Source organism: Anopheles merus, chromosome 2R (genome assembly GCF_017562075.2).
Source record: "Anopheles merus strain MAF chromosome 2R, AmerM5.1, whole genome shotgun sequence".
In the NCBI taxonomy this organism is placed as follows: Eukaryota; Metazoa; Arthropoda; class Insecta; order Diptera; family Culicidae; genus Anopheles; species Anopheles merus.
This window is the reverse complement of record NC_054082.1, coordinates 53,903,276-53,930,834: the sequence shown is the minus strand read 5'-3', so window position 1 is coordinate 53,930,834 and position 27,559 is coordinate 53,903,276. Positions and strand designations below refer to the sequence as shown.

At 44.6% G+C, this 27,559-nt stretch overlaps 5 protein-coding genes across 14 annotated transcripts in view; 2 read left to right on the top strand and 3 right to left on the bottom strand.

Moving 5' to 3' along the window:
* Positions 1-14,368, top strand: part of LOC121590866 (alpha-1,6-mannosyl-glycoprotein 2-beta-N-acetylglucosaminyltransferase) — a 41,217-nt gene extending 26,849 nt beyond the window's left edge. For 7 of the 9 annotated variants that reach the window (XM_041910976.1, XM_041910980.1, XM_041910975.1 and 4 more), the window contains 10 exons: positions 1,424-1,552; positions 1,662-1,778; positions 3,325-3,479; positions 8,550-8,702; positions 8,865-8,953; positions 9,039-9,184; positions 9,311-9,471; positions 10,698-11,333; positions 13,250-13,464; positions 13,530-14,368. In XM_041910976.1, coding sequence (XP_041766910.1) covers positions 1,424-1,552; positions 1,662-1,778; positions 3,325-3,479; positions 8,550-8,702; positions 8,865-8,953; positions 9,039-9,184; positions 9,311-9,471; positions 10,698-11,333; positions 13,250-13,464; positions 13,530-13,752 — 2,024 coding nt within the window. In that variant the 3' untranslated portion in view covers positions 13,753-14,368. Of the gene's footprint in view, positions 1-1,423; positions 1,553-1,661; positions 1,779-3,009; positions 3,189-3,324; positions 3,480-8,549; positions 8,703-8,864; positions 8,954-9,038; positions 9,185-9,310; positions 9,472-10,697; positions 11,334-13,249; positions 13,465-13,529 lie in introns of those variants that run through there. The other 2 variants (XM_041910982.1, XM_041910981.1) reach the window with 2 other exon arrangements.
* LOC121590869 lies at positions 3,418-5,523 on the bottom strand. Of its 2 annotated transcripts, none has more exons than XM_041910984.1 (3): positions 5,240-5,523; positions 4,327-4,450; positions 3,418-4,151 (listed from the first exon to the last, which is right to left on the bottom strand). In XM_041910984.1, the coding sequence occupies exons 1-3, from the start codon at positions 5,308-5,310 to the stop codon at positions 3,555-3,557; spliced, it is 792 nt and encodes a 263-aa protein (XP_041766918.1). In that variant the 5' UTR covers positions 5,311-5,523; the 3' UTR covers positions 3,418-3,554. The 2 variants fall into 2 exon arrangements, with proteins under 2 accessions (XP_041766918.1, XP_041766919.1); XM_041910985.1 differs by having other exon boundaries at positions 4,336-4,450; positions 5,240-5,522.
* A 703-nt stretch (positions 14,369-15,071) lies between the features above and the next one.
* On the top strand, positions 15,072-20,313 carry LOC121590867 (4-hydroxybutyrate coenzyme A transferase). Its single transcript, XM_041910983.1, has 4 exons — positions 15,072-15,476; positions 18,310-19,107; positions 19,191-19,457; positions 19,538-20,313. Exons 1-4 carry the CDS (start codon positions 15,293-15,295, stop codon positions 19,723-19,725), a joined length of 1,437 nt encoding a protein of 478 aa, XP_041766917.1. The 5' UTR covers positions 15,072-15,292; the 3' UTR covers positions 19,726-20,313.
* A 1,856-nt stretch (positions 20,314-22,169) lies between these two features.
* Positions 22,170-24,223, bottom strand: LOC121590870 (nucleoplasmin-like protein). Its single transcript, XM_041910986.1, has 2 exons — positions 24,087-24,223; positions 22,170-22,809 (listed from the first exon to the last, which is right to left on the bottom strand). The coding sequence occupies exons 1-2, from the start codon at positions 24,106-24,108 to the stop codon at positions 22,304-22,306; spliced, it is 528 nt and encodes a 175-aa protein (XP_041766920.1). The 5' UTR covers positions 24,109-24,223; the 3' UTR covers positions 22,170-22,303.
* Positions 24,224-24,514: 291 nt separating this feature from the next.
* On the bottom strand, positions 24,515-27,320 carry LOC121589565 (dipeptidyl peptidase 3). Its single transcript, XM_041908574.1, has 4 exons — positions 26,927-27,320; positions 26,666-26,818; positions 25,675-26,569; positions 24,515-25,582 (listed from the first exon to the last, which is right to left on the bottom strand). Exons 1-4 carry the CDS (start codon positions 27,044-27,046, stop codon positions 24,582-24,584), a joined length of 2,169 nt encoding a protein of 722 aa, XP_041764508.1. The 5' UTR covers positions 27,047-27,320; the 3' UTR covers positions 24,515-24,581.
* Positions 27,321-27,559: the final 239 nt, after the last annotated feature.

Here is a 27,559-nt window from a genome sequence, read left to right as displayed (position 1 = left end):
TTTCCAGGAGTCACTGAAATTGATTCACCATGCGTACAGTCGGTGTTGAGTTGCGGAAGACTTTCAGTTTCAGTTTCTATCCAAAAAGTGCCCCTGTGCATTTGCTTTGGCTCATTTCATTTCCATGGCTTCCAACGATGAGGTTCTAGAGGAGGGGACATTTAATGGCCTTACCAGTTGCCGACTACTTTCCCAGTCAATGGGTTAGCCCGTAGCTAGTATAGCCCATCACCACGCTAAGATAGAGAAGATTATGTAACGAAAAATTCGAAAATCGACATTACTTCCTCACCTACAAACGGCACAGCTGCAAAGTTGTGTGTATCGTGGTGATATGCCTGCTCCTTGCCGACCAATAAACCGTACTTGCGATGATCCACCACAACGATGACAACGATGCTCGCGGTGAGCCCGCCCGCCCATGGGACGCGCTGGGTACGAGTTAAATATGCCAGAAAAGATAAACCCCACTGGTGCGAAACAATTTCGACACAAATGTATGCCATTCGCTACCATGTTCGGCCCAATTGGAATCCCGTCGGGTATTGTGTGTTGGATGCGCGGGAGCAAGAAAAAAGTGCTTCTGTTTGGGCGTCCGTCTTCGTTACATCCCTCAGCCGACGTTTCAACTTTGCCCACCAAAAAGGGTTTGTCAGGAGGTCAAATTTTCCCTTGAAACGTTTGCCAGTGGCTAAGGGGCAGCCATCATGCGTCAAACACGGTACCAGAGATTTTTTGGAAAGTTTTATTTTTTTTTTAAATACATTTTTTTTTTCACAATAATATTGTTTTTTGTTTTACATTCGCTTAGCCAAGCCCGTAGTTGTTTCTGGATGTTTTTGTTTGTGTGCTTTTGCAAACTTCCGGCACAGTGACAGAATTAAAAGAAAAAGGCGATACGACAAATTGTTAAAACTGCTTTCACGGAACTGCATACACCATACAGTCACACATGTTTGGCGTTCGCTTTTGTTGTGTGTGTGCGTGTTCCGCTAATGTGTAGCAAAAGTTTTGCCCGCGAGGATTAAAATTCGGTACGAGCAGACATCGTTTTCCATCTTTCGATGATGTTTCAATTCCAAACGTCAACAACAAACTTTCGTTGCTACTTTGGCCGTGTAGCTGCCGAAATTCATTAACATTGCAGGATTATGTACCCATGGAAAGTTGGGTTATGTTGGCCTGAAGCACGCTCAGCAAGCAAAAATGAGTTAAATTCGGCATTTTCTGCAAATTCCAAAATTACTGTCTCTGTTGCATAATGAAGTTTGGAACATATGTTCCTTAACTTTCGTAAGCAAGTGTGTATCATGGAAAATACTGAACAGCTTAATAAACTTCTTTTTATCGACTTTATTTTGAGAGTTAAATTAGTCCTTTTAGTTATCACCACTCAATAATAATTCCTTTTTCCTTTCCACAGGTCGACGAATTCCGATTGCACTACCAAACACTGGCGCACTGTCCCGTAGAAGACACACGCTGTACATCCGTTCCGCCATAATTATATTCATTCTGTTCGCGTTCCTGCAGTTCCATGTGATAAACTATGGTAAGCATACACTTTGCAAGGAGGATTTACCGCACTGCAAGGGGATATTCTTTGCACAATCACCGTAAGTGCACTCATCCATCGGCTTTACTTTCCCGTTTCTACGCAGACTCCTCCGACAGTGGATCCAGCGATAATGCCAACTATTCCACGGCAGCGATCCTGCAGATGGTGCCACCGGTATTTCATAAGTATTTGACCGGAAAACCTCGCAACTCTACGCACGGTAAGTATTTGCTAGCACTGCCAACAGAGGCAACGCCGATTCGGAGGTCAAAAATGTTGGTGAAAGTATTTAACACCGTTGTGGTGGATTTCGTCGAACCTAGCCCCCTCACTTGCGCTTTGTGTTGCCAGTTAGTCTCTGTGAACCCTTGGAAATAGTTCCAGTCCGCCTAGCAATGCCGGCTAGTAAAAACTACAGCTACTATCGCACTAGATTGTTGATGAATCATTTATCATTCACTGTGCTTGCTAGAAGTAGAAACATCACTTGCTCCAGCGGGCGAAAACAGGACGACCGGTGTTACTAATATTAATGGAATAACGTAAACTTTTACGATGTCGTTCCTGTCAGCAGTACACGGGTTGGGGGTGCACCGAAGCATCACCGACACTCGTGCTGGTTTTTCAACAAGCGTTTGGGTGGAGGGGGGATGATGAATAATTTCAGCTCGATAAGTTCGAACGACTCACCGGTTGCATGCTGTTAAATATTAAGCATCCATCAGCAACTCAATTACCATCCGGAAGACGCCTAATCCCCTGGAAGCTAGTTTTGTTTTACAACACTTATAGCACGAATTAATTATAAACAATCGTTGCAAAAGTTCAGTGTACAAGGGGTTCCTCGTAGCTGAACGCTCGTGCATGCTGCCTGTTCCACGTGCTTCCTTAAACGAAGGAAATATTTATTTTCCACCTACTCCTATCTGGAGCAAATCTTGTACAGCAAAAAGTATAAGAAATACAATCAATCTTATGCACATATTTTCATGGATGCTCTGAACAAAGATCTAAACCGTTTGGTGAAGCTTTCCTCAGATTATACTTTCCTTTCCTTCCAAAGCTACATTTGTTACAAAACAAAAAATAAGCTACACGAGAAACCAAGTTTACGGTGCTATGCTTTTAGCTTTTACGTCTTTCGCCAGCGGCAAAATGGTTTTTCTTGGTTGACTGCGAGTTGCATAATGGAACGGAAACTGAATTCTCTTTTCGTTTTCATTTCCTCCACTCGCCACTTGCATTTGTGCTAGCCGTGTTGGCGTTTATCCTGGAAGGAACAAAACTTTGATAAAGACCATAACACCATTTGCAAAGCGCTCGATAATGTGAGGAACGCGCAAAAATGCAACGAATTCAAACGAATTCTACAGAAAACTCGAACCCCGACGAACCGCAACGGCAAAGCAGGCCATTCCGTGCCCACGACACGAAAAAGTGTCACTTTTGATGGGAAACGTGTTTCGCTGTGCTGCGCCTGCTATTTTGAATTTTGTTTATTTTTTGTTCGCTTTTACCTCAAGGTGGAACAAAATTGATTTCTCATCAAATTCACGGATCGGACGTAAAACTCAAAAACAGACACGCTACTGGGCAGCACGTCTATGATGAAGTGTAAATGTTTCGTTTGGTAATATTAAACAACTTTTAAAACGCTGATAATCCACGTTTATTTTTTCTATGTTTTATACTAGTTTCAGTGCATTTTATTTAGTTTTGAAGTTTCAATTGTATTTTCTTCTCCTTTCTTTTCGATCGTATATTAGGTCAAAATGGTACACACTATGCTGGCGATGGGCCCAGGACGGCCAACATTAGCGACATCATGCGCATGATAAATCGCTACAACGACCTCCAGACTGTTCTCAACGAGGACATCTACGGTCCATTACAAAATGATTCTGTGATAATAGTAGTGCAGGTAAGCTCGGAAATTGAATGATATCGATAAGAAGGGGAGACGCTAGGTTAGGGTAGTGTTTGCTAAACGAATCTTCTAGCGTGTCGGTCGCTTGTGTCGGGAGCCTTTAACTGACACGCTGTTCAGTCGTAGCTCGTAGCTTCCGGTTGTGCGTTTTCCGATTACCATTAGCTGTTGCCGCTGTATCTGTTGCACCCGCTGTGTGTCATCCCGGTCGTCGTCGTCGTCGTCGTCGTCATCCGGCACATCGATCGATCTATCCCGACTCAACCGTCGACCGGATGAGGTAGACGTAGTAGTGGTGGTAATGGTGGTAGTGGTTAAAGAGGACGCAGTTCGTCCCGGTCGGAACCTGCCCAGGGTGCGCTGCTGTTCCAGTGACGCAATCTTTGCCGCTGTGCGTACTATAAACGCGCTGGTCAGCATGTCATAGGGTCGGATCTGCCAAATGTGCTGCGATGGGTAGTCCTGGTGGAGGCGGGTGATCCGGTTGCGTGCTGGATCACCGATGCGTATCCGTGGCCACCGTGGCTCGTGCTGCAAAGCTTCCGTCAGCAGGTTCCAATGATTGGCATAGTTTACGCTGGACCTAAGATGGATGTTAAAATCATGTGGACACTCCACCTGGTGCCGCACACCGATCCGACGTGACTCAGATCCGGGCAGCAGGGACTGCGGGTGGCGATACAAAGAGTAAAGAGAGGATAGAATATATTCATTCGACCGATGACATGCGCTCAAAGCAATCAATTACGCCGTGCAACGTGCCACGGACGTCCATGACCGTCCCAGCGGAGATGAGAGATCGTAACAAAACCAAAAGCCGCCTAGGCTAGGTCCAACTTACTTCACTTACCAACACGGTGGGCCAGAACTTTCTGCGCGGAACTCGACTGCCCAGAAGCTTCCGAAGCATTAGCTCGCACAGGCTGAAAAGCGTGTCCGGTGTAGTGTGGGCGCTCCGAGGAATCCTGCCCATTCATAAACGTAACGCATGTAACGAAAGAGGAAGGAATAGGTAGTACTTTCTAGGCATTAATTTGCAACCAACGCGTGAAGCTGAACCGGTGCATCGATCGTCAGCGCCCAGTGTCGCGAGTGTTTAATGGCGCTCCTAACATAAAGCTAAATTACCCCGCCAGTCGCAACAGTGCCCTCCACCGCCCAGATCTGGGCGGAATAAATAACTTCCATAATTGGTTCAGGTTATGCAAGCACAGGCACCTTCAGAGCCAGACGGGATACCAATTTTCCTGCCAGTACTTTTCCCTGCGATGTTATATTAGTCAAATGGTTTGAATGCAGGATGTTGAATGCAGGCGAGAGTGTATAAGCTGCCAAGGCCGTGAGAATGATTGCAAAGTTGGCCATAGAGACGATGGAAATATTCAATTCGAATTTGAAAAAGCTTGCACACAAGCATTACAAGACAAACCGTGATCACTGTGAGTTGTGATAAATGAGTCAACCAAATGTTTGCTTTTGCCACAAACAACCCTTTAGTGGTTGAACAATCCTCCAATCCAATAGTTGGGTAATTAAATTCATGTTGAAAACCAACCACACAAAATAGCATGTACATTGAATGAATGCTATGAAAAGGATGTATGAAACTAGTGAAACCACAAACACACAATCTATTGCTCGTGGTTGCCAAGTAGTTAAATTCAAATTTCTGTTACATCTCACTTCACACTCACTGCTTAGGCTAGTAAATTTGACCAACACAAAACACACCCCGCAACATGAACATGACTGACCTGCGCCGGCTACTGTACAGCTTGCACTTTGGCTCGAAGCTAACCGGAAGTTTGAACTTAATCACATTCATTACACTATCCGGTTCACCACGTTACGATGCTGTTGCGTATCTGTTTCCAAACCGTACGCTTTTGGAACGTCCATTAATCGGGGGAGGTGGCCCACAATCGAAAGCACTTAAAAAATAAAAGCTTCCACCTGGCAGCTGAACCGAAACCGAGTTCCGTACCGATCGTTGCAAGCACCAGGCTCGAAATGAAATCGATTCGCGAGCTCCAACTTTTTTGACCTGTCAACGTCAACAGTATTCCCGTTGCTTCTGGTTTCCCTTTTTTTTTGATTTTGAGCCTTTTAGTACTCCACTCTCATACATTGGCGGTTTTCGATGGATGGGTTATGGTTCGATGGTCGCTTTTTCAATAATAACCGTTCGTTTGGTTTACGACCAAGTCCGAACAAAAGCAGAGCAGTGCCCATACGGGACGCCTTTCACGATAAAAGCCGTACCCTACAACACACCGTTGCTTGTGTCATCCAGTGTTTCAGGCAAGCGAAGGAACTATTATAATTCCGGACGTCCTAAATATGTCCGTTTCATGTTTTCGCAAACTCACCTTCGCCGGGATGCCCGTATATTCCGTCCAAAGTTTGAGGCATTGCTGTGGGATTGAGGTGTGGGGGGAGGGGGATTCATCATGGTAGGAGAGCAGGGCTTGCCATGAAGGGAAGGTAGCTCACGGGATCTGATAATCGAAAGTTTATCGTTTGCGCCCCTTAATATTGGGGACGTTATTATAGGTCAGGATGTGTGGTGGTTCTAAAAGAATGGAGTGGAGGGCATGTGGGAATGATTTGAACCAACTCCAGTCAAAAACTCAGTCATTGTTGATTTGGATGAATAACTAACTTACAAGTTATAATTATCATAACTATCGAACTTGATTTAAAATATAGCATGACAGTTAGGATGATTTCATTTAAAAAAAAACTCTTCTCCTTCGCCTTTGCGATCATTCCAACTGGGAATCGAATCCGGTCCCATTCACCCATTAGATGATCGAACCATGCCAAACGGATTTACGATTATGCAGTATGACTAGCATTTAGTTCTATACATATTAAAATCTTGCTAAAAAAAATTCATTTTCACGCCCATTTCGCTGCAAATAAAACAGGATCCTCCCCCGTTGTTGCTGTATGCTACTCCATTTTTATGATTATTTTTCTAGCTTACTAGCTCATTCTACTGTAATAAAAAGAAACAAAGCCGCTTGAAACGCTATCGCTAAGAATTTTCCGCCACAAGTTTTATTAGCTGAATGCAAATCAAATTCCTTCGTCAGCAAACGAAACCTTTGCCAATCCGTTCTGTCGCCCTCGGGAACAGAGAGGGCACCGGGCACCGGGCACAATCGGGTCGGATTACCGACGGCGCACAAGTGCCAGTGATTTTTGTGGTAGGTTAAGCTACAAAGTTTCCCATCATCATCGTACCGCCGGGAAGCAATTTTCTTTCGGTTTCTTTTCGCCATTTTTTGTTTTTTGCCCTGCTGGACTTGCTGGATCCGTTCGAAGCCTTTAAGCTACAAACAGCAGGAAGAACCGTTGGAAAGAAACAAAGAATATTCCAAAGTCACGAGCAATTTGTGGCAAAAAGGCCGGGAAAGCACACTTCGGGCGTGACTTTTGCTGACTTTTCTTATGCTTCGCACAAACACGGTTGAGCGTGAAGGATAGTTGTTCGGGATTAAAAATCCTATCCCATGGCTGCAGTCAAAGGTTATTGTTAAATGCTGAATCGGGATTATCAAAACCGACTGGAGGTGATGGTTGCCCCATTTATGATTACCTAACGCCCGTTGGGCGTACCTACCATCAGACGCAAAAGAAATAAAAAGGGGATGTGATGCTGCCCAAACACAGTCATTGATGTTATGTATTGATTTCTTTGAGTTTTCCATTATACATTATTTATATTGTTACAATATTGTTAAAGTTGCAGCTTCCAGGATTAAAAATAGTTTCTAGTGAAGGGGACACGGTCTATTCGTGGGTTGAACCCGTGACTGGCATCGTTCGAGTGGACGACTGTACCACCAGACCGGCCCGCTTTAGTGTTTAAAGTTAGTTTAGTGTAGAATAATAAAGATAAAAAAAATACGTTTCTCACTCCTATCATGATAAAAAGGACGTTTAAAATGCCTTTTGAAATGAAGTATGAGTTATTAAATTACAACTTCATGAAACGAGATAATGCATGAATCATTTCACCCAAAACTCTTAGTTCAAGGGGTTGAAGCTCCAGTCCACTGTGGGGAGGGGGGGTACTCTATTCATAGCAATGCAATAATTTCTCACCATTTCTCAGCCATCGTGGAACCAATTAAGGACGACCACTGGCCCTGTAACCGATGTTGCAATATGATACAAGAGTAATATTTACCCTTCTCCCAGGCACACATGTACACGTGCTTCTACGGTAGTTCATTACTTTCGTAACGGTGACTCAATTATTTCTCCATTAAAGCGAAAGCCAAGCTACAATAATTACTTACTTTCATTGCGTACGGGGGTAGCCCATCCCATGCATCCTTTACGGTGTTTCAATTGCCGAAATGAGGCGAAAATAACCGGGCGCCTCCATCATATGAAACACGTGACCTTTGTGAGAACGACCCAACTTTGTTGCAAGTGGTAGTACGGGTAGATATTGTGAAACTAGCTTTACGGACCATCATTGCGGAATCATTGCCTGTTTGTACATCGAGTAAGTTCGCCGTATACAATTAGTTCCATGGTTTTTAGAGTTTGTTGCAAAAATTGTCCAAACTCTTTACCCGATTTCCAATCAATGGTTGACACCGGTATGGCTCGGTTAACAAAATCAACATTTGCGTTTAATTACTTATTGAAAGCATGATGTGATAGGATCTATATCAAACCATTCCTTGTATGTGTGCATAGTAGGAAGCATTATAAAAGATATATGCATATCTAAAGTGCTCTATTCCACAGATAATATTAAATCGAGATTCGGGCCCTATTGGTTTAGTTACAGTTTTGTTAGAATTATTTGTATATTTTGGAACGATATGATATAAATAATCTTTAATCAATATTAAAGTCTGAAAAATGTTTTCTAACCAAATGAATCAATTGTTAATATAAATGTAATTAAATTTAATATAGTATAAATGTTCGCTAAATCGTTGAACAGTCAAATGAATTTTGACTACTTAAGACTTTAAGTACATTAATCACTTATTTGTCTTTTCATTTTCTTCATAATTTGATTCAATCCGTGCACAGGTACACAAAAGAATAACATACTTGCGGCACTTAATCGTAAGTTTAGCCCAAGCGAGGGACATTTCACGCACGTTGCTCGTCTTCTCGCACGACTACTACGACGATGACATCAACGATCTGGTGCAGAGCATCGACTTTTGTAAAGTAATACAGGTACGTTCTTCCTTCCTCTCCCTTCATGCCAACCACTGGAACAATAATCGTGTTAATCCAGCGCATAAATTGATTGCTACTATCGCCCACCGGCCCCACCTTATCCTGCACACTTCAATGTACACGTGTGTGTCGTTTATTTATTTTTTTTCATTTTGCTAGATATTCTATCCCTTCTCAATACAAACACATCCGACCGAGTTTCCCGGAGCGGATCCCGGCGACTGCCCGAGGGATATTAAAAAAGAACAGTAAGTCTTTGCACACACAGATCCTTCCACGTGGAATCGTGGCCATTGTCTGATGGCTTTTGCTTTCATTGTGCACCATCCTTAGGGCGCTGCTGCGAAAGTGCAACAATGCACTCCACCCCGACCTGTACGGACACTACCGGGAGGCAAAGTTCACCCAAACCAAACACCACTGGTGGTGGAAGGCGAATCGAGTGTTTGACCAGCTGGAAGTCACCAAGTACCATACGGGTAGGCACGCCAACCGAGTACAAATGGGCCAACGAAAACAAAGAAGAAACACGAACACATGCCCGAATAGATGCAAGTGCCCCCTCATCGGCAATATGGGCTCATACTCTCGTTTCTCGCTTCCAGGTATGATGGTGTTTCTGGAGGAGGACCACTACGTTGCCGAGGACTTCCTATACATTCTTGAACTTATGTTCCGAAAATCGCAGGACCTGTGTCCGAAGTGCAACATCCTATCCCTAGGCACATATCTGAAAACATTCAACTACTACACATACAACAAGAAGGTAATTTGATAGAATACTAGAGCAGAAGAATACTAGAGAGAGAGAGAGAGAGAGAGAGAGAGAGAGAGAGAGAGAGAGAGAGAGCGAGAGAGAGAGAGAGAGAATACACGGTACAACAAAGAAACCTTTTTCCACATACACATACCGCCCCAAAACTTTGCGCAATTTCATTAGAAGCAAGTTTTTGATCCAGCTTTGGTACGATTGTTCGAACGGCTCGACACATAGAACTTACACCAAATCGAATTCGGCAACACCGTCTTACGGAATCCACTTATTTCAAGCCTTCACAAATGCACAATCAAAGCAGATAAATATATTCCCCACACATATGTTGTACACAGACAGGGACGAAATACGAACGCACAGAATAGATATTCTGCTCCCCCGTTTGTTTCGTTGGCAGAAGTTATGTTATGTTTTCGAACCCTTGTTTTGTTAGCTGTGATTGGTTTATTTTCTTTATATCGATTTATTTACGCATTTTCAACACAAGTCACTCCATGAAGATAACATTAACATAAGCCTAAGTGCTACAGCAAGACTGGCGCTTGCTCATCGATTTCAAGTGATTGATTTTTCCGATTCATTCACTCAACTTTCTTGATGTGCTACATTTGATTTTTGTATTAAATATTAACTCAGAAATCGATCAGCAAGGCATGCACTCAAGGGCACTAGTTCCAATTGTTTCAACGCTACTTTATCACAAACATACTACACACCATTTGCTTTGCCACTCACATCTTAGATTGTTTTGATACACATAGATATCTCGACACACTCGCCATCTACACAATGCATTGCAACAGTTGATAATACGCCATAGTTTTAAAGGTACATACACACACCACGGTTCATTTGGAATATGTCAGCATTGTTGTTATAAACCACCTTTCTTGCCATCGATGTTGGATGTCCGTACACATTCCACATGCTGTCTCAACCACCACACAGTTGTTGTACCCACTTTGCCACACCTTCTCACATACACATAAACACACTCACTGCTGTTGCTCTTTGATAAAAAAGGATAACAAAAAGGCCATTAACTCTCCCTCTCTATATCTATTCGCAACAATCTGCCGTGTCACTAATGCGCGCTTCGTACCATCATCCAACGCCATCATGCTCATCAACACCGCGCTCATCAACCTCATCTACGCTCATCCTCATTTCATCCTCACCCACACACACACATGTCACACTGTGCCACTGTACCCCAGCGTACACAGCCCTATCGAGGTGGCTGGTACCCGGGCAATGCAGCTAAGGTGGGCACTGTGCGAGAGGGGCTGCAGGCTTCTGCACTGCGCGAGCAAGGATCTTTCGGGTCGTTTGCGGGATCGTACAGTACGCTAAGCAGAAGTCAGTTAAAAGACGCCGCACGCCGAATTCGGGCAGCGGTTGATGTCAGCACGTTGCTCGATCAGAACCAAAAGACCCTCCGACGCTCGCCGCCAGATCTGCCCGCTTGGTACGATCGCCCGCAGGTCGCACTGATTGGACAGTCAGCACACACCAACGACATTTCTATCAATGCTAAACGTAACGGTTTTCTGAATCATCCTTCCAATTCACCGTCACGCCAACACAACAACAATCCCTGGCAACAATGGCGTCCGCTGCAGCATCAGCAGCAACAGAAGCTGCTGCAACAGCAGCGGCAACTGCAGCAACAGCAGCAGCTTATGCTTCAGAAACAACGCCAGCAGCAGCAACACCAGCAACAGCAGCAGCAGCAGCAAGATCAACTTTCACAACAACAATCGCTTCAGACCCAGGTCACTACTGAAAAGTATACGTCTCAATCGCAGTGGGGATACCAGGTGCTACCAACCCTGTACTCGATCTATCAGAAGGTAGCGCCATCAATCAACTTGTTTGTACACCCTGTTAAAGTTTTGATTGCCATTTCTAATGCTACACCTTCTACTACTATCTTTATTTCTACTTTCATCGCTTGTTCTTGCCTACTATTACTACTACTACTTCTACTATTACTACTACTACTACTTTTACTGCTATCACTATGAAATGGCATATTTTTAATAATTTTCTCAGCACATTGCTATGGTGCTGGCTTGTGCTACCAATCATTGAACGAATTGTTTCAATGTAGTTTGATTTCGTTTATAGAGTCGCTATAGATTCATTACCATGCTTAGTTGGTTTCTGTTGTATGATGTTTTTTTGTTTCTCAAAAGACTTTTTGTAATACTAGTAGCGTTTGAAAGCTTTACTTCATTTATTTTTAACATTATCCTTATTGTTTTAAGTTGTTTGCTGGAATAACAATTTTGAAGTGCTTGTTTTTTTTTTATTTGCTGGATCAGGCAACAGCGTATAACTTATTTTACTTCTGCTACGATTTATTTTACTTCTTGTCTATCTGAAGCTGTGCATGCAAAAACGAAGATTTTTTTTTCATAAAATAAGGTAAAAATTTATGTACAAATTATTCGCAGTAATGCATGCTGTTTTATATGGCTGTGATGGGATATCTATAAAAACAATTTTCATTACATGATTTGATAGAGTGTAATAAGACGTGTCGTCAAAGCATGATTACTACACGTTACATTGTCAGCTGATTTAGAAACAGATTTGATGAACTTATCTAAAAAGCATTATCTAATAGCAGCATATCGTGATCGAGTACCGCGCAAAACGAATTACGATAGCGCTATCAAATTAATAATACATTGCAAATAGGTGACTAAAGCGAGCAGCTATTTATTGTCGCTTATCAGCAGGATTGCATCGTGAGGATTAATCGAAGCGGAAAGTGTCCCACCATAAAGTGTCTACAGTCCATGTTATCCATGCTCCTTTCATCGTCAATTTGTTCAACCGTTCGATATGGGACATCCTTTCAGTGCTTCGATTTTTTTACAGTTTTTATTCATGTATGTGTGCGTCGCCTTTTCTCGTACCCTCTGTATCACGTGAGCTCCATTCATTAGTATGTATGGAACCATGTTATTAATGTGTGTGCATCATGCAACTCACGCATCCATTGCGCGTCGCCACCGTACATTACCGCCGTTCATGCTGCGTATAGAAACGTGTATGTTAATGTTTAAATGTAGAGAGCACCATCAAAGTACCATTGCACAGCACGTACACTAACACAAAATTGGCATGCTATTTATCAAACTGCATTTCCTACCGTTTCCATTTTCAATGCCTCCTTGGTTCGCTGCTTAGCTAATCTCACGTTTGCGCTAACCGTTTTCGTTTTGCGTTTTCAGTTACCATCCTTAAAACGTTCACTGCACATAAACGAAATCTTAACCCATCTTGTAAATGGAACATTACTGCACGTAGCTTAACGGGCATATTGAATATGATTTATTTTACATTCGTGTGCGTGTGTAGTAGGGTTTTTTTCTGGCAAGCGGCCTTTGACTTTTAAAATTTTTAATTGAGTGAAAAGTTTAATTTTCAGCTAAGTATGTTTGGATGTGTTCTTGTTTGTTCCTTTTTTCCTTGCTAGAGTGTGTTTGTATTTATATAACTTCCCTTGTTCGTGTATGGTAAAACCACTGCTACGATTCAACATTATATGATCTTGTTCTATCAAATCGGTTATCAACGGTAAAGGTATTCACCAAATTAACAGTAAAATTTAACAGTAAAATCCGATTTGGGTGTACTTTTGCGTTACTTTCCGTTACGCTTGAGCCTTGAGCGCAATGGTACTCACTATTGCCGAGCGCGTTCTGGCGCTACTCGCCTTCTTACCACTCACATCACATTTTTCTTTCTCGCGCAGGTTGAAGTAACGCCCTGGATCAGCAGCAAGCACAACATGGGCATGGCATTCAACCGTACCACGTGGTATGAGATAGTACGCTGTGCGCGGCACTTTTGCGAGTACGACGACTACAACTGGGACTGGTCATTGCAGCACGTGTCACAGCAATGCCTCAAGCAGAAGCTGCACGTGATGGTGGTGAAAGGACCGCGTGTCTTTCACATTGGCGAATGGTTAGTTCCCGTCCTGGTACCATCTGCACTCTGCTAACCATCTTTGCTTCTCTGCTTGTTTTCAGTGGCGTGCATCACAAAAAGAGCAACTGTGAATCGAACCAGGTGATCTCGAAAGTGCAACAGGTGCTCAAGGTAGCACGGGGCGCTCAGCAACTATTTCCCCGCTCGATTTCGCTCACGCAGACGAGCGTCATAAAGAAGACCAAGCTGCGCAAGGGCAACGGTGGCTGGGGCGATCAGCGCGATCATCAGCTGTGTTTCAACATGACCCTCGTTGGGCGGTAATGGTTCAGAGTGGCAGCAGCTCCCTCCGAAGCGCCTAGTTCCCGGAGTAACACGCACATTCCTTGCTGTCCTTTGGGGCAATACTGGCGACACGCAATGCAACACTACAACGACCGTGTGAAGAATCGAAGAATCGTTACGCAAGGGAAGGGTAGCAGCACTTACGTTGTAAGTAAGTAGTGCGCAAACCATTGCAAACCGAATGATGGACCGGAATAGGGCAAGACCAAAGTTACGTTTTAGGTTCGTGTTTGTTTTAGCGTATCGTTTCCACTAGCCAATTGTTCGAATTATTCACCTTTTGTTGCTACACATAGTAAGACAATGTGCAATGGTAATGTGGTAGATTTTATGAAACGTTACCAAAAAAGGCCAACTGAAGGTAGTATTAGGGAGTATTACGATTAAGTAAAAAAAGAAAGAAAAAGACAGAACCTAAGACATGCAAGAGCTAAAGTAAAGCTCTCACGTGCTGCTGTTGACGCGATGTTTCTTGTTGAAAAGTGTGATTTTATTTTACCTTTTTTTTTGTTTCGCCCACGTTTGTGTACGATTGTTATTGAGTTTATAGGAAAGCATTTTACCTAAGTATGCAATCACATAAAGGTTGCGCGAATAAACTGATTAATGGTCTCAATAGGCTCGAATATATGCATCTCAACCCAACCGATGCCACACTAGTCCTGGATGTTAGTGTCCTACCTAATTGCTAGTTGGCCGCAGCTTTCCGGTAGCAACATTAATTTTATATAAAAATCAATTAGATGATGAGTTTGATTTGTGTTGAGCAACAGTAGTGACGCAAATGATACATCCAACATATTTGAATGTTACGGTTACTGTACACTTAACGTCTGCAGATAATGTTAATTGTTAGCATTGTCCCGCTGTCCCTATTTTTGGCGATAGAACGATACGTGTAATGTTGGGTGTATTTGGTACGGAATACAATAAACTTTAAAGTGGACGGCACAGAAGTATAAATAAATAGAACGAATGTAAATACACTATTAGGTCTTTGGTTTTATGTTTCTTGATCATGACGAACAACCTTTCAATCCGCATTCAAATCCAAAAATTGCATTATGTAACACGACGCGAAATACTTTCCATGCTTGAATACGGTTACGATGCTAGAATAAAACATAACGGTTTACGCATGTAAAATTCAAACTTCTTCGTTAAATCCGCACTACTGGTCCATATTTTAAATAAATTGGTCAAAAGTATCTAACTCATAACAGTGGGACTGCGATTGCCTTCTACGTGGCCATAATGAACTGTGTAAACAGCACATCTGGTCAAAGCACACATCAAATGGCTACAGCAAACGTCACACACCACTGACAGGCAGCGATTGAATGAAAACAAATTCGTTCGCATAACTCTCCGACTGGGAGCAAACAGTTTCGGCAGTGCAAGCTCTCGCGCAAAATTAGACCGTCGCAGAAAATCTTAAGAGCTGAGGCAGCAACCTACTGTTGGCTAGTGCGTGTGTTTGTCTCTGTGTTGTTTTGGTGTGATTAATTAAAGCGAAAAAATGTCCTCATTTGCTGCACTCCGATTCGCTCCCCGGTTGCTCACCGGCAATGCCTCCCATCGGTTGGTGGCGGCGGCCACGCAGCGGAATTCCTACTTTACCTACTCGAACCAAATTTCGCAGCCGCTCGAGCGTGAGCCCAAGTACACCACGGCGGAGGAAGCCGTCAAAGTTATCAAATCAGGTAACGCACCGTGTATATGTGTGGATGTGCTTCGTGTGTGCGTTTTTCGGGATAGTTTCACGGCCGCGGTGCCAAGTAACTCCTTCCATGGCGAATCCCATAGATACTGGACGATGAAGATGTTGATGACTATGATGATGATGATGATGATGATGATGACGGTATTTGTAAGTGTGCGTGTGTTGTGCTGTTCGAATGCTCGTGCCGAGAAACCAGAATAGAGCTAGCCGGATCCGTTCCCTCCGCGCACTCGACACAAGCGGAACAGCGAACGAGACGGCATACGTATTAAAATAATCGTGCGCCGTTACGCAATGCCGTGTTTATTTCGCCTGCCATGATTTTGCACGCACAGCTTTCCCCTCGAGCGTGCCCCTACGTGCCGTCTCTCCCGAAGTGAAAAATTTCACTTTCATCTAGCAATGCGTTGCTGTGGGATGAATTTGGACTTCGTTAGGTCCTGTGTCACTGACCAATCGGCGACGGTGAGGCATACATAATCGTGCGGTGTAAAAACTCTCCTGGCCTACTTAATGCTATCATCAGAGTACAAAGGCCACAGTTTACATTATTTTTCACTGTTCAACTACAGCTGCCCGTTCCTCCTTTGACCCTAAGCAGAACGCAATCAGGGGAGTAATAAAGGCACGTCGGTATGTGCCGCCTCTAGTGGAGTTTGTTCTCAGTTGGGAATGGTATAGCGCACACAACAACGAACTTGATTAGCGATGCTTTTGGACTTTGAACATCGAGAGAGACGAGATGCGTCGATGGTAGAACAAATACATACATGGCGCTTGCTACGACAGTCATTACTATTCTTCGATAGAACTGTTTACATTGAAGCTTGTTACACACCGTCATCGGTAGCACTCGAACCTCAAATAACTCCTAGAGCTTTACAGTATCGTGTTTGAGGAAAGGTTTCGGATCAAAGATAGCCGTCCTTCTGCGCTCACCCATCACGATAAAACAGCCGCCCATTAACGTTCATTTGGCATCAAATGCAAAACATCACCTCGAAGAGTGTTAACTCAAACGTGATTTGTGCTTCGGAGGTCCTAATTGCATGATAACTCAATTGGCGCAAATTTGCGGCACAAGTGTACCGGCTGGAAATGTGAGCGATATGCTTGTTTATCCAATTTGCATTACCATTTGCGCTCCGGAAGTGAGGCGACATCTCGTGTGTTACTGCGATGTACAGGGGTAGCTAACTCTAGTAGAGTCTTTTCATAGAGCAAGGTCGGCCAAAAGCACGAAACAAATAACGGCCGTACGTTTCTAGGTCAACTAGAGACACACTGTGTACGTTAAACAGACAGGGAATAGTTCCTTGCCCTTGACGCATCAAAACCGCGCCCTCGGGCAGTGATGTGGCTAGGAATAGCATCGCCACACAGATCATTATTACTCCCCCCCATATATTGAAGCGATCCGGTTTTTAACCATTGGCTAAAGATGCAGAGCATGTGTGTTTCTTCGAGTGTCGCGACTATAAAAAGAACAACACACCACAAACCAGTTTTTCCTTGCCGATGACGCGTTAGAATGCTGTCTGACGCACTGCTTTTGCTGAAATTATCGAATCGAAGTTATTCGAAATATGATACCTAAAAATGGAGAAATAAGTGAACGGTCATTAGTGTTGTATAATTGGATAAAGTACCTATGAAATTATTTCCTGAAAGCCTTTTCTTTAATTTAAACAGCAAATGTCATGCAACCGCAATATGCTTCGAACCATAAACTGCAGTCACATTGTAGACGCTTCGATATAAAATGGGCATTGCTGCTGGTGCATGTGTGGTTGTTGTGCGCACCGAACACACATACACCGCCAATCCACATGCCAATCCTGTTGCTACCCCTTGTACGTTTGGAGCTGGCTACGAATGCTTAATTATGCAAACCCCTTTCCCCCTCGTTCTTCGCATGCTTCTCATCATCAAGCAACGTACCGGCGTTGCGATGGGTTACCGACACCGATCTAGAAGGCAAAAAGTCACATACGGACGTACGATAGATATTTCGAAACATGGCGTTCGGTTCTGTACAAATTCAAAGTTGCATATCTGAATGCTTACCCACTTAACTGCAGTTTTTTTTTAAATTATGCATCTAATGTGCCATCTAATTTTAAAGTCATCACGTTTGCGCTTCACCAGCACATGCAAGGACGCATGCAATTTCACCCGGCACGTGCGTGTTTTGCTCGTGTAAAATGTGCTGGAAGCGAAATCGGAAACTATCCCAACAGAACAGATACTTCAATACTGTTTAAACTATAGCTCCTAATAGATAAAGCCCGCTCCTGCTTAAATGTGTTACTCACGACTGAGATAAGGCCAGGCATTGGGTCTTTTTTCTATTTCATGGACAAGGACGGATAGCACGTAATCCGTAGGAAGAAGGTCAATCTTATTTCTACTTTTCGGCGTTTGTTGAACTCTTCCTGTCAGGGTCTAAGATAGTCTGTTTTCTAGAATAATGTTTGCCCGTTGGCATGTGCGGGTTGCACTGTACTGTCTTACTTTACTGCTCACTGGTTGGAGGGGAGCAATTTAAAGTGAGTGATAAGATACGGCCTATCCACTGCAAAGCAGCCATTGGTCTATGATGGTCTAAGATTATATGGTTGTGACTAGACTCTATGTCCGGAATGTACGAAAACATGTGTTCTCGGAGTTTTTTTTGTCAATATTCCGATTCAAAATGTCAATTGTTACGTTTATTCTGAGTGTCTGAATAATGTAAGGTTGATTTGTAAAATAGTTGAAACGCTTCATTTTACTTTTCATGGTAATATCGATAACTGTTTTCCTACTTCTAGGGGACATTGTGTTCGCGCAGGGTGCAGCGGCCACCCCGGTCCATCTGCTCGATGCGATGACCAAGCACGGCATGGAGAACAATCTGCGCGACATCACCGTGACGCACATGCACACCGAAGGGCCGGCTTCGTACTGCAAACCCGAGTGTAAGGACGTGTTCCGCTCGAAGTCACTATTCATGGGCGGCAACGTGCGGGCAGCCGTGGCCGATGGCCGCGGTGATGCGGTCCCGATCTTCCTGCACGAAATTCCGCTGCTGTTCCGGCGCAAGCTCATCCAGCCGGATGTGGCAATCGTGTCGGTGTCGCCACCGGACAACCACGGCTACTGCACGCTCGGCACCAGCGTGGACTGTGTGCGTGCGGCGCTGGAAAATTCGAAAGTCATCATCGCCCAGGTGAACAAGCAGATGCCGCGCACGTTCGGTGACGGTATCATCCACCAGTCGCATTTCGATTACGCTGTCAATGTGGATATCCCGCTGCCCGAGCACGGTGGGCACGCGATGTCGGATGTCGAGACCAAAATCGGCCAACTGATCGCGGAGAATCTGGTCGAGGATGGTGCTACGCTGCAGATGGGCATCGGCAACATTCCAGACGCGGTACTGAACGCACTGCACAACCACAAGGATCTGGGTATCCATTCTGAGATGTTTGCCGGCGGTGTGGTCGACCTGGTGCGCAAAGGTTGCGTCACCAACGACAAGAAAACGTTCCATCGGGGTCGTATCGTCGGTTCGTTCCTGATCGGCACCAAGAAGCTGTACGACTTTGTGGACAATAATCCGTTCATTGGTAAGCGATAGAGATTGTTGCAGGAGCGTTGTAGGTAAAGAAGAGTATGACATTCGGTTTTGCATTGTCTATCGTACGTACAGAAATGTTGGAGATCAACTACGTCAACAATGTTGGCATTATCTCGCGCAACCCCAAGATGACGGCCATCAACTCGGCCATCGAGGTCGATCTGACCGGGCAGGTGTGTGCGGATTCGATCGGCACGCGCATGTACTCCGGCTTCGGTGGACAGGTAGACTTTATCCGCGGTGCGGCCGAAGGATTCGATGGCAAGGGCAAACCAATCATTGCGCTACCGTCCGTCACGAACAAGGGCCAGAGTAAAATTTCGCCCATTCTCAAACCTGGTAAGTATCGTCAATGCTACCGGCGACGCGAATGTGAGAAGGTGACTAAAGGCGACGCATGTTCTTTGTTTTCCATCCAGGTGCCGGTGTGGTAACCTCTCGAGCTCATGTCCATTACGTCGTCACTGAGTACGGCATTGCTAACCTGTTCGGACGCAGTTTGCGCCAACGTGCTTACGCATTGATTCAGATTGCGCATCCCGACCATCGTGAAGCGCTCGAGAAGGCTGCCTTCGAGCGTCTGAAAACGATGCCAACGCCGAACTAAGAACCGTTGTCGTATCACAAACGCCCAAATACACAGCGACTACAAAAACGCGCAGGCCTTCCGAACGCAAGCAACAACAACAAAACACGAGAACAAAACAAGACGAACAAATTAAAAGCACATGCCATTTCGCCTCCATGGTAACACGTAATGATCGGTCGTTCAAAAGCAATGGATTCGTTGAATTCAAACAAACACAAATCGACTCAAGCCCGTGGTTTCGTGCGTGTACTAGCGCGCTATTGCGAGATTAATGTCGTGTTCGACACGTTTACAAAGCAAGATATAAAAAACAAACAAACAACGATCCTTTATTCGGGGTTTGGATCTAGAATTCGCCCGATTGATAATTCCTGCTGGATATGAATTGTGTTTTAACGTGTTTTTGTTGTTTTTTTTTAAATAATATGTTTAATCATACGTGCGTAACGCTCCGTGATGTTTTTAGGCATTCTAGCATTTTGGAGCCAATGAAGTTGTAAATTTCGTTGGACAAACCAAAACTTCAGAGATAGAAGAAAAACAAAGTAACTCCTTTTCGCAACGCTAAGCAAAATCACCAAATAAAAGCAATTTAATTTAAAAACATTACTGTGAAACGAAACCGATAAACGGGAATGGTGCGGGACGATCGTGCAGCGAAATGCTTCAGTTGTATTACAAATTGTTTACACACCGCAATGCCTGGGATAAAACATAGAAAGCAAAACTGCCAACAGATTTACAGACCACACACGTCACACATGATCTTTCATAGACTTATAGATGAAATGGTAATAGAAGTTATAACACTTTCACTTGTTGCTTTTTATCAAATTGGTCTGCGCAATGAGTTTGCGCGCAGCGTAGCATTAGCGTTCTAGAAAGCAATTCACTATTGTTCTAGTAGTCTCTGGAGAATCCGACTATTCGAAGTTCAATGCAAACAAGTGTGTATTTGCTAAGTAGAGAGCAAGGGTAGATTGTTAAAAACAACAACAAACTAATATTAGCATCAAACGAACTATCTCACACTAACTAAAGCACCTCCAGTGCTTTATAGCCTACAAAACCGAAACGAGACGGCATTTTTTTACAAAACCACGCAAGCGGGAATCACAATCACGCATTGAAGTTTATCATCTTTAGATCAACAAAAGAGCATTATTCTTAAATGTAAACAAATCACGAAAAACGAGTTATTCGAAACCTCAAAATCAGCTTTGAAAATAAAAAGTTATCCTAGTAATACGAAACGGAAGTTCAAGGTTTCTAAGTAGATTCAAATATTGACTTGCGATCATCCTTCGTAGAAACCGCCTAAAAGTATGCAAATGCAGTTTCTTTCTGTGCCTCAAACTGGCGATCGTTCGTACCACGTGCTTGGGTATTGGTGGTGCGATCACCGGTTAATAACGTACGGAGGACTTAAAGCTCTTTTTCTTAAATCTTGTTTCAGTTTCCATATTTATTTGTCCATTTTGTGTTTGCCATTTTTCACTTCAGCTGATGAATATTTTGTCGACTCTCCTCGCATACACTAGTTGCTCTGTACTCGGCGCACCACCAGCGGGGATCTGATAGGATATAGGATCGCCGCTTCTTGTTTAATTTTCGTGCATTTCAGAGTTTTTCAATGCTGCAGGGGAAACAGCTTTTGCTTTCAAATTTGGCCTTAAAATGATTTCCCCGATTCCCATACGCCTGTCCCTCACGAGATACATTATCTTCATGGCAAAACGAATTGACCAGAATTCAACCACGGGTGGACCGGGATTGCCGGGTATTGATGATATTGCGTCGTCCTTTGCCACCGTGATTATCGTGTGCTCAACCGTTCCGCGTGGTACACGCTTTGGTACGCGCGCTTACGTATGCAGCATTTTCCACCGAACTTTAAATGCAATACTTGTAGCTCTTCAACCCAATTCAGAAAGTAGTTCTCTCATTTGTTCCGGCTCCTTTTTTTTCGGAAATTTATCTCAGAAGATTTGTTGCGTCTTCTCTTTCAATGATTATACAAATGTTGCTCTATCTCGTGGTTAGTAATCTTTCGTTGGACCTTGTTTTCTCCCCCAACAAAAGCCCCCGGGGCTTAAATTCTTGATATTATTGGTATTATGTCAATTGGTAGACGCCACGGTAGGATCGGGCGCCGGGCTTATCTCTTCTGTAGCAACTAATGGTTTGCGCGGATCCTCTCTGCTTTGTCCGTGTAATTATTATAAGACTTTTTGTTTAGAAGGGAATTTGCACTTTCGTCTTCAGATCAGAGGAAACCAACAGGGAACGGTGACACCAGGTGCGTGGAGGTAAGAGGATTCATGTAGCTCATGAACTGCGGTTGGAATTACCGTTCGCTCCTCCTCTTTTGATGTTGCTGTTTTGGCGCTGACTTGCAGATAGACGTGGCTTTAGTTGATGATGATGGTTTGGATTTTAGTTTTGTTGTCAGTGTGTTTGTGTTTTTTTTTTTTTTTGTAATACATATATTTAATTTGTGGTGAGGAATGATGACACGCTGTGGCGGCCGACTTTGCTTCTGCTTCTGTAAGAGCAATCACAGAGGCTGGTGGCCGGTGCACGGAACGTGTCCCGTTTATTTCCTCTTTCGGTTTTTGTCATTACCGGCGGGACCGCCGGCCGCTGCGCCCGGCTTGCCCTTGGAGTTGTTGGTCAGTTTTGGCTTCTTCTTCTGTGACGCACCGTCCTCATCCTCGTCCTCGTCGGCCTCCTCCTCGTCCAGCACTTCCTCCTCCATCTCCTCCATATCCTCGAACTCCTCCACCAGCGAACCGAGCAGATGCAGCCCGTGGATGTGCACAGGTCCCTTGCCCTCGACCAACGTGAACGTGACGGGCGCGTCGGAGAACTCCAAATCCATGCGGCACTGTCGCAGTTCGCCCACCTTCAGCACGGCGATCGGTATGCGGAGCGTGTCCCTTATGGTCATCGTCTCCACCTGCACCACGTTGAACTCGTCCGCGGCTGCCTCATGGCCCAGGAGGCACTGTTTGATGACCAGCTTGTTCGTCCGTGGGTAACCCTCCGGCTTGTTGTCCGGGTCCCAGGTCACTGTTTTGCTGCCCTCCTTGAGAGTTGCTCCTGGAAAATGTTAAAAACAAAAAAAACGTTCAGAAACATTAAACCTATCCATAACAAAAGCATTGTACCCCTCCCCTTCGCGCCGATTAAAATATATTTTACCGTCAAATTAATAGCTGGCATGTTCATTGATGCCGTTTCACCGCATTGCGCTACCTTCAAAACAGGCCCGAATAATTTCTGCACACACAAAAAGACATTCGTAACGCAGTGGGCGACGCCGCCATTTCAATGAGCTAACTTTAACCCTTCATACAGCGCATCACACCACCCGGCAGCAGCGTTCAGTGCAAAACGGGGGAAAAGTGGAACAGGATGAAATAAACAAAAACGAAAACCACTCCTCTCACTAACACGCATGAACTCACGCACACACACACATCTCCTCATGCAGTGATACAGCGCAAGACGCTTCTGTATTGGTGTGTTTCCAAGCTCACAAAAAGGCGCTAACGACACAGCGCCTCCAACAATACCAATAGAAGAGGAAAAAAACCCCGGGACAAAGCGGCAAATTTAATCTAGCAAAGCCTACTGGGTAAATAATGACCCAGACCGCTGCAACCGGCCCCAGGCACCACCAATCTACCACAGTTCCAGAAACACCGGGAAAATTACCCGCTTCATCGGGGAAATATAACCTCACATTTGCTCTTTCTGTTTGCCATGCACAAAAATGAACGGTGCAGATGCGTTCTTGTTCAAGAGGCTTGCTCTTGCCGGTATTTTTCGTGCTATTATAAAACAGCCAGATTCTGCCCCATTGTCAAGTACCGCTAAAAACGGACCCACACTGTAACGCCCCTTCATTTGAAGAGAAGTTTACATGCGAGAAGAGACCCCGCACCCCTCCGGCAACACCCGGACTCACGGCTGCGCTACCGGCAAATTGTGCACGATGCTCTGAGTGGGAAAAGCTTTCAGAACCCAAACGAGACGCCGCCATCGGCCACGACAGCGACGACGGCCCCTGCTGGACACACACAAGCACGGTCCAAAAACCAACCATACACACTACCGTGAGACCCGGGCAATGAAGAAAAAATAATCGGCTACAATGACGACGCACGGGATACGCGGAACGTGTGTGCGCCCGGGTATGGTGAAAAATCGTCCGAAGGGCGACCATTTCCTAGCGCGATGAGAAGCGCGTGCGGTAAAAATGCGCGGTGCGACGGTTGGCGGCACCTTCACACATTTCACGCCCAATGCGATCGAAATAACACGCCAGCGGCCCGAACCACTGTCACAATCAATTACAATGATCAGCTACTCACCGTAAAAGTATTCGTCGGTCATATTTGTGTGCGGTTAGTTGGCTTTTTCCGGATTTTCTTCAGCAAAGCAAATGGATGCGCGACTCTCACCACGTTTGGAAACTTGCAAGAGAATGAAAAAAACACATCCGTTTTGCCCAAGCTTTGTACGGTGCTGGTGAGCCGCGCTGTCAACCTTCGGCAATATTCGGAACTCTTCGGTCTGCAATAATGACAACTGTCAACATGTCAATTTGAAATTTCAATACGGCGTTCGGTGCACGCTGCTTGCGAAATAATAGATCATAGTTTTAGATCTACAAAGACGTTGTGCTATAGAAAAGTTCCCTACATCCACAAGAATTTACGTCTATTTACATACATATTCATCATGCTGTTGTGCTGCGTGAAGCAGGAGTGAAATAAACGCACAGCAAACGGAAACTAAATACTTCTTCAAAATCCTCTTTTATTCAGCTTGAATCTTATTTGCATATCGCATTTGGACGCAGACGTTTAATACAATCCTTCAAAATATTGCTTATCCGATGCATGGATGCGTTCCAGAATGTCGTCGATTTTCGTATCGGGGAAGCGCTCAACCCACGACTGAATGTAGCCAGCAAAGTTGGCATCGTACGACTTCAGCACCACCTTGCCGGTGTCAGCATCAATCCCCGTGTTCGACTGCAGAAAGATCATTCTCGGCTTTTTGTGCAGTAACACAATATCGCGCCATTTAGCCCACGGGTACTCTCCGCCTTCCGATACCTCCGAGTAGTGATTGTACATCTCGGTTGCCGCCGTGACGTTGCCTGTCGATTTGTAAAACTGCAGCTTCAACAAGAACTTCCTGATCGCTTCCTTTCCAACCGTTTCAATCTTGCTGCGATCGAACTTGAGCAGCAAATTTTTACCCTCCTCAGTCTCTTGAACATTAACCAGCCCCTCTCCCGCCTCCAGCAGCACCTTCATAATAACGAACCGCGCCTGGTAGTGGGCCTGCAGCCACGCTTTCTGGGCCGGATTGTACAGCTCCATCGCTACGCCTACGCCACCCCAGACAAGCAATAGCCAGTTGACGTAGATGATGTTTGCCACTTCCTCTTCGTCCGTGTGCCCGAATATCTTCAGGACGTCACGATTCAGGCTCAGATATAGCCCAACCGCTTCGGCCCGACACTCCTCGTACGAAGAGCCGAGCGACTTGAACTTGGAGTCGTACGTTTCACCCGGTTCGTACCAACAGCTGACAGGTTCTCCGGTGAGCGGATTCTTCAGCTTGGCCGTGTCAAAGTTGTACTCGCCCGCCTCATCAACGCGCAGCAGCTTTCCACTGCCATGGCCAAGCAATTCGTGCAAACCCACTTGCACCTCGAAAGCGGCCGCCTTATACTTCTTCATCAACGCCTGGTCCTCCTCCGAAAGGAACGGAATCGAGTCGGTCTTGTTTGTGTTGGCAAGCACATTTCCAAGCGACACGTTCTTAAACCCTTCGTCCTGGCGAATTTCATCATCTGCGAAATAAACAAATTGGAAATCCAGATGTAAATTACCCATTCTCCCAGATTTGAGTTAAATTTTACACGCACTAAAAACGAATGCTTACAGTTGGGAATGTTAATACCGCAAGGCACACCTGATCCCGCAAACGTTAAAATGTCCAGGGACGTAAAATCCGGCTTCAGGTAGGAATCTTTCTCATACTCTTCTCCCCACGGTAACAGCTTAATGAAGTTTTCAGCATTTGAAACCAACGTGCCGAATTTTGCCGACATTTCCTTGTTCACCATGGCAACGAATCCCTCGAACTCTCCCCGCTGTCCAACCGGATCGCGGTACGTTTCAATGAACCCAATGTACGTCTCGATTACCGGCCCTTTGTCCTTGATCCAATATCGTGAGCCAGTCTTGTGCGCATCCAAGCTACCTTCGCGGAAGCTTTCTACGTATGCCTCAATCATTTGCAGCTGATTTTCATTGGCACTGTATTTTTTCGCTTCCTCCAGCGAGTCGGCCACCATTTGCATTAGCTCCTTGTAATCGCCCCGCGTTATCTTGAAAATGCATCCCTTATACTCTTCCGGTTCGCGCGTCAGCCCCTTCTTGTCACCTTCTTCGCTGGACGCAAGCTTGATGTCGTATACCGTTTTCCCATTCTCGGTGGTTTTGAACGTACGGCAAATGTACGCTTCAAACTTGTGCTCTTTCATCCATTCGCTTATCAGCTCCGTATCGTCATGCGTAACGTTGCTCGAGAAGTACGTCGTTACACCGGTATCGCAAAGACCTAGCGTCTTCATGCGATCCGTGAGTAGAAAAATTGGCACCTTCGTGGACTCCCATAACGAATCAATTACGCTGGCATGCGCTTTGTAAGCGGCAGAGCATTTCACGATCGCCTCAAACTTATCCTCGTCCAGGTTCGGGACAATCTTGCTGTCGCCCATACCCTTGTAATTGCCAGCATTCGCAAGAAATCCACAAGTGTACACGAGAAATGCCTAGCAAATGCAAACCAAAAACGTCAACAGTTTTATTTACAACAATGAGATAAGATAAATGGCTAGCCAATGGCCCGATGCTTGATTTGCACATACCGTAAACTCATCTTCCGACACACCAGCAGCGAGTGCAGATTTCTTCAAATCTTCCACCGGCTCGGCCAGAAAGATTCGATGAAGTAGAGAGAAAATAAGCGGCGATTCCGGGCTAGATTGCACCAGTGCTACCAACCCGCCAGTCCAAGATGCCTGGGAAAAAGACAAGAAGAAATCTTTTAAGTAAAAGTGGCATTTCACCAAGTAAAGTTGCTCATATAATGGGGCATTAGCTGATCAGAAGTAAAATATTCAACCTACCTTGCTAAAGAAATGGGCATACTGCTTTTCCTTCTCGGTTAAATTGTTAAATGCCGTGGCACATTCCAGATCTACGATCGGTTGCGTGTTAGGCAGAACGAACTGCGCTTTATCGGACATTTTTCTATGCGACTAAGCGTTTATGCGTAACTTTGTCAAACTAGTTTAATTCACGTTTACTGTGTAGCTTCGAAAGGTGCACTAATTTGTAGCAAACAGAAACAGAAACCTAAACCAAAAAACTCAGCTTTCTACACCGGTATACAATTTTACCTGAATCAGCCACACAAAATGATGAGTTTGATATTTTTATTTTGACAGCTTCGGGCCAGTACGAACACCCAATCAGCGAATTTTGCCCAAACGGATACACACACTCAAGGTTGTCAAATTATAGGTGGGATTATGATCCGAACAAGGTGGAATATAGAGGAGGTGTCTTCCTAGCGTTTGGCATGTTGTCATTTTGAGATTCAGTTTGACAACAGCCGTCGATATTTGTTTATATGCAGCAGCCGCAATATAACGTGGAAAAAGCCGATTTATGAAGTGTAGTTATAAAATACATGTTTTTAGTGCTAAACAATTTTTTTTATTAAATGTAAACAATTCGTTTATTATACCTATATACCA